The 5,853-nt window shown below is 40.0% G+C and overlaps 1 protein-coding gene across 1 annotated transcript; it reads right to left on the bottom strand.

The window, feature by feature from the left end:
* Positions 1-2,606: 2,606 nt before the first annotated feature.
* On the bottom strand, positions 2,607-4,879 carry LOC127082395 (eukaryotic translation initiation factor 4 gamma-like). The gene is made up of 3 exons (XM_051022631.1): positions 4,565-4,879; positions 3,016-3,350; positions 2,607-2,856 (listed from the first exon to the last, which is right to left on the bottom strand). Exons 1-3 carry the CDS (start codon positions 4,877-4,879, stop codon positions 2,607-2,609), a joined length of 900 nt encoding a protein of 299 aa, XP_050878588.1.
* Between the last annotated feature and the right edge of the window lie 974 nt (positions 4,880-5,853).

Here is a 5,853-nt window from a genome sequence, read left to right as displayed (position 1 = left end):
TTCAGCTTCTGAAGGATCAGACTCTGAACGTGGTGTTTCATCTTCTAAAGTTTCATACTCTAATCATGGTACCCCCGCCTATGGAGACAACTTAGACTTTGGAGACCTCAACTTCAATAACTCATCTTTTGGTACATACTCTATATCCATAGTAGACTTGTCATGTCAACTCCATACTTATGGAAAAAGTCAACTAGAGTCTCTTAGTGTAAGGCTCAAGGAAAGTTGATGTGACTTGTCTAGTCCACCCCAAAGTCTAGCTTATACCTAGTATGATAAGGAAGTAGTGGACTATGTTATTACATATTGGTTGAAGATTTTAATAGGATTCATCTTCCAACATCTCTCTCTTGGAGCCGCTACATTTCAAAGATCACATGTCAAAACAACTTTCCAATGACTCTTTTTCTTCCTCTATAAAAAGGAGTCGAAGACGTGAAAGAAGGTTAACAACTATCAAACAATCTAACAGAACACATTGAGTACAAACTTTGAGATAAAGTTTTACCTATTTATTGCACAAGCTCTTAAGATTCTTATCATTGTATATCTTAGAAATCTTAAGTGTTAAATGTCATTGTGGTTGTTGTAACACTTCTATACTTCTGATTGTTCATCAAAATATAGTTGTTATCTTTTCTACTAAATTGTTTGTGTAAAGTAGAGGAAGTCTCTTGCAGGGTTGCTTGAGCAGTTGAAGTCTCTTGCTAGTTTGCTTGAGTAGTGAAGCCTTTTTCACGTGTGCCTGAGAAGAAGTATCTTCTAGGATTACTTGAGCGGAATTCTCTTTCTGGTGTGGTTGAGTAGTTGAAGTCTCTTGCTAGTTTGCTTGAGAAAAGTTGTAATCAGTTTGATTATAGTGAAAATCTCTTATTGGACAAGGGGACTGGATTACTCTCAATTTAGGAAAGGAACCAAGATAAACTCGAAGGTTGAGAAAATCAAGAAAAATGGGGTTTGAATTGTTTTAACTGATAATAAAAACTTTTGAAAATAAAACACACATGAAAATAAAAGATATCAACACATAATTTTTATCCTGGTTCGCTTGAAATTCAAAGCTACTCCAGTCCACCCGGCCAAGGTGATTTCACCTTCAATAAGGACTTAATCCACTAATCTTGAAAGATTACAACAAATGAGCGTCTAAGAGGATAAAGATCTCTTAGCCCTCTCAAGTATACCGACTTAACAAGTCACTTGAGGAAAATTCAGCAATTACAGAAAAATTACAGTAGTGCTTTTGTGCTTCTAGGTAAGCAGAAATTACACAATATAAGGACAAAAGAATTTTTCACACTTTGGAGCAGCAACTCGTGTGAAAGGAGAATGCGTAAGAGATTTGAGATTAGTTTCAGTATTCTCATGTGTTTTCGTTGTATTTCTTTGTGAAGAGATCCATCCTATATATATGGATTGATGAAGAGACCGTTGGATCAAGAAAGAATATTGGCAATGATTGATGATTAATGTCATTAATCTATGTGTTCTTTCCAAAGCAGTTTGGGGCGCTATAACTTTCTTCCAAAATTAGATTCTTTCCATAAGTGGAAGTCTTCATAGCTAAGTCTTTGAAGATCGTTTCTGAATCAGAATGTTCAGATATCAGAGTTTTGTTCAGCAAGTACATATTAAGATAGTTGCTTACAGCTGACTGTCTTCAAAGATTCTTGATGTCTTCCTGATTGATTACGTCAGAGTGTAAAGGATTCAGATCCTAGAGTGCGCTCTTCCGCTTCAGAGTGTCTGATATCTCTTTGTTTGTTACACTTTGTACACTTCCTTTATTCAGAGCCAGAGCTTCTGCTTGAGTACCTTCTAAGTGGTCATTCTGAACTTGTGTCTGTATCTGATATATGTCTATCTGACTTCGTTTTGATTAGAGTCTTGCACACTTAGATAAAAAATGTTAGGGTGCCATTTTTTATTCATCCTTTGTTATCATCAAAATATTAGAGATGATTTGTAGATACTGAATCTTGTTCTTACAATCTCCCCCCTTTTGATGATGACAAAAACTTCAGAGTGATGATGAAACATGATACTATTAGCAAGAATAGAAAATAATATCTCAGAGTCAGATGAGAGATGACTCCCCCTGAGATAGATCATAAGGATTTTTCAAAAGTTCTTACCAGATTTTTCTTCTGTGGCAACTAGTTTTTACCTTAGTTGTTATCCTGCATAGCTTACAGTTTTCACAATAGTTTTAATGTGTGCAGTGCAGCAAGAGGCTTAGATATATTTTCATCAGAGCTGTTTTTATTCTCCCCCTTTTTGTCAGACTCAAAAAGACTTAGTGCATAAAAGAGTAGGCAAGAGAAAGAGTTTATATATAATAAAGACAGGTACAGATAAGCAGCAATGCAAAATAGAAAACACATAATACATAGAAGAAAACATAAGGAAATCAACAAGAAAAGCCTAAGTGCCTAAGGGTTTGGAGGTGGAGGCATCCTTTGGAGCAGCTGAGTCAGCAGGTTCTGAATATTGTTGTTAATGGAGTCCTGTTGATCCAGTCTAGCTCTCACAATCTGTTGCTCCTTCTGCATCTCTTCTAGAGTTTTCAGGACCAGAGGAGTGAAATCAAAGTTTGATTGCTCCCCCTATGCCAGAGCATCATTGCTAGTCTTTGCAGCTTCTTTTGCAGCTTTGCATACTGCCTCTTCAACATCAGCTTTTGCTTTTGCTTCAACTTCAGTAGCAGCTGCAACAGCAGCAACTTCAACAACAACCTTCTCTGCAGCTTCTCTAACCCTTTGCTCTTCTTCTAGACGAGCCTTCTCTTCTGCTTCTCTTCTGGCCTTTTCCTCTACCTCTCTGACCAGTCGTGCCTGCGGCCTTTCTCCAGCTTCTCTGATAAATTCGTTGTGGACTTATTCAAAGAGGACTTTTAGTTTGAAAGCCTCAGAGGTCATCCATCTGATCACTCTGTTCTAGTGAAATCTCACTGTAGAGGGATCGTCTCTGATATCGGAGTTCTCAGATAGAGATCTAATTTTCTCCACTGAAGACTCAGAAAATAAAGAAATTGCCTCTTCTAGGGTGGGGAAGGTAGGTTCTGGTTCATGAGTGGGGGATGGAGATGCTGGTGGTGTGTGGGAAGTGTCAGCGGGAGGTTCAGAGGTAGGGACAATGTTTTTAGAGGGTGAGATGATGGGAGTTTTAGAGGGTGGTGTTGTTAGTTGTTCAGGTGGTGGTGTTGGTGGTTGTTGGTCAGATGGTGGTGTTGATGTTCGTTCAGATGGTGGTGTTGATTGTTGTTCAGATGGTGGTGGAATTGGTTGTTCAGGTGGTGGTGGAACGTTGGCTTCTGGTTCAGGTTGTTGTTGTGAGACAAGAGCACGAGCCTGAAGTTGAGCCAAGGTGGGGGATTAGGGGTCAGAGGTGTCCGAGTCAGATGAGAGGATGTAGTAAGATGGAGATGATGGTGTTGAGGAGATTGGTGAAATAGGTTCGTTAAGCATTTCAGCTTTAGAGATTGGTAAGGTTGTGGTGGAGAGGTTAAATGTTTGAAAAGGAGGTGATGGTGGATTAGAGGTGGGAGTATCAGAGGGTTTTGTGGTAGAGGGAAAGGGTTCATAGTGCGTGTAGATAGGTGTGGTATGGGGAAGAGAAGAAGTAATTTGCTTTAAATTTACAGAGCGAGAGGGAGGAGGCAGGGACTTACTTGGAGATTCGATCAGAGGGACAGGAGGCCTCGATATAGAAGGTTACCCTAGTTTTGCTTTCTTGGCCTTCCTTGACTTCTCAGAGGGTTCTCGTTGTCTCTTCATGAAGTTGGGTGGATGCTCAGGCAGTCAATCCACAGAGAACTCTGAGATGTCCACTCCTTGGCTGGCCAGATCCTGTAGATAGTGTGCAACAACCTCTGGAGGATCGATTTTGGAGAAAAGGTAGAGGCCATTTGGAATCTTCCTCCAATATTCGAGTGCTTCCCAGGATGTGTCCAACGAGGGTTTCACCCTAATTTGCTCAATCACCCCCATGTTCTTCAAGTTGCGAGTGTTCAGAAGCCTTCCAGTGTCAACGGTGACATCCTCCATCAGATTATGGTGAATTAGGTGATCCACCAGCCCGATCTCTATCAGAACGTCAGAGATTAGCCTTCCCAGAGGGATGTAGATTTTGGGCTTCATGTTGTTCCTGGTGTCTCTTATAGAGTCTCTCAGGTATTTGAATAGCAGCGCTGGCAGATTCAGCTTGAGCCCTTTGTGGAGGTAGTAGAGTATGCACTTCTGATCAGTGTTGCTGTAGTCAGAAGAGTTGGAGGTTGGGCGGTGATGAATGGTTCCCAGAATGATCTTCAGCCAGACTCGTAGGTTCTGGTGAAGTTCCTTGTTCTTGGAGGAGTTGCCTTCAGTGTTATGTTTGAAAATGGTTGGGGTAATTTCCTAGGACATGTATTTTTCCCTAGGATTGATATTCTAAATCCTTCTTCCCCTGTCTTTTCCATGTTCAGAAGGGAGGCGATGGACTTCTCAGTGATGACGATTTTTACCCTCAGAACATATGACACTATGTAGTGATCATATAAGTCTGCAAACTGCCAAAATTCTTTTACCAGATATGTATAGATATGACCATAGATCCTTTGAAAGTAGTTTTCCCACCCTTGCTTTTTGAGTTCTTCAGTAAGGTCTATTCCATTCTGCTTCATGTTCTCAAAGTCCACCAAGGATTCACACAAAACCTCAAGCTTGTCAAAGGGAGTAGCAAGATGAATGTGTGGTTCACAATCCAAAATGTGTGGTTCCTTGTAAATGGGGGTGGAGACAACACCAGTTGTTGCATTAGTTTGCTGAGAGGAACTGGGAGGTTGTTCCGTTGATTCCATCTGTTGAGAGTAGTTGTAGACAGATTGTTGCTGGGAATCCATGAGGAAGTTGATGAAGGTTGAAGAACTTTGAGGAGCTTTGAGAGGGAGAGAGGTTTGTGAAGGTTGTGAGTGTAAAGTGTGAAAATGTGAAGCGTGAAAAGTATAAGTACACATAGAAAACATGCAAAATGACAACGTTAGGTAGCAGTTGAATAGTTAAGAAATTAATGATGGCATAGAAAAATAGTTGACACGCTTAGGAGAGACATGATTTCAGCTAATGATGGACGTATAATCCCCAAATCAGCATACTGCTCGAGGAGATCTCAAGGGTCTGTCTCTTGATTTCTGGTAGACAGTTGTCTAGAAGATCCAAGGTCACACGCAAGATAACCCACGTGTTGATCTATCTGATCTTCAGGAATACCAAGGGATTAAATCCTGAGGATTTCTTATTCAGATGACTCCTAACTGGTAGAAGTATCAGAGTCAGATCCAGATACCAGATGTTATTTTCAGAGCCTTATTTTTCTATTTCAGATAAGCACGTTAGATTCATTCTGGGCAATTTTCAATTTTTAAGTGTTTCAGAATGAATGAGAATCTATCTTCAGCGAGGGGTTTTGTGAAGATATCAACCTATTGATGGTCTGTATCTATAAATTTTAAAGATATTACCCCTTTTTGAACATAGTCTTTGATAAAATGATGTTTTATTTCTATGTGCTTATCTCTGGAATGCAAAATAGGGTTCTTACTTAAACATATGGCAACAGTATTATCACAAAAGATAGGAACGTTACTCTCAAATATATGAAGGTCTTCTAGTGGATTTTTCATCCAGAGCATCTGAGTAGTGCATAGTGAGGCTGATATGTATTCTGCTTCTATAGCAGACAGAGCGATGGTTGACTGTCTTTTGCTAGCTCAAGATATGAGATTGTTTCCGAAGAAGTGACAGTTCCCAGATGTGCTTTTACGTTCCATTTTGTCCCCTGCATACTCTACATCACAATATCCAGAGAGCATATACT

This window comes from Lathyrus oleraceus, chromosome 5 (genome assembly GCF_024323335.1).
Source record: "Lathyrus oleraceus cultivar Zhongwan6 chromosome 5, CAAS_Psat_ZW6_1.0, whole genome shotgun sequence".
Lineage (NCBI taxonomy): Eukaryota > Viridiplantae > Streptophyta > Magnoliopsida > Fabales > Fabaceae > Lathyrus > Lathyrus oleraceus.
The sequence above is the reverse complement of the archived record's forward strand: the minus strand, read 5'-3'. Positions and strand labels throughout refer to the sequence as shown.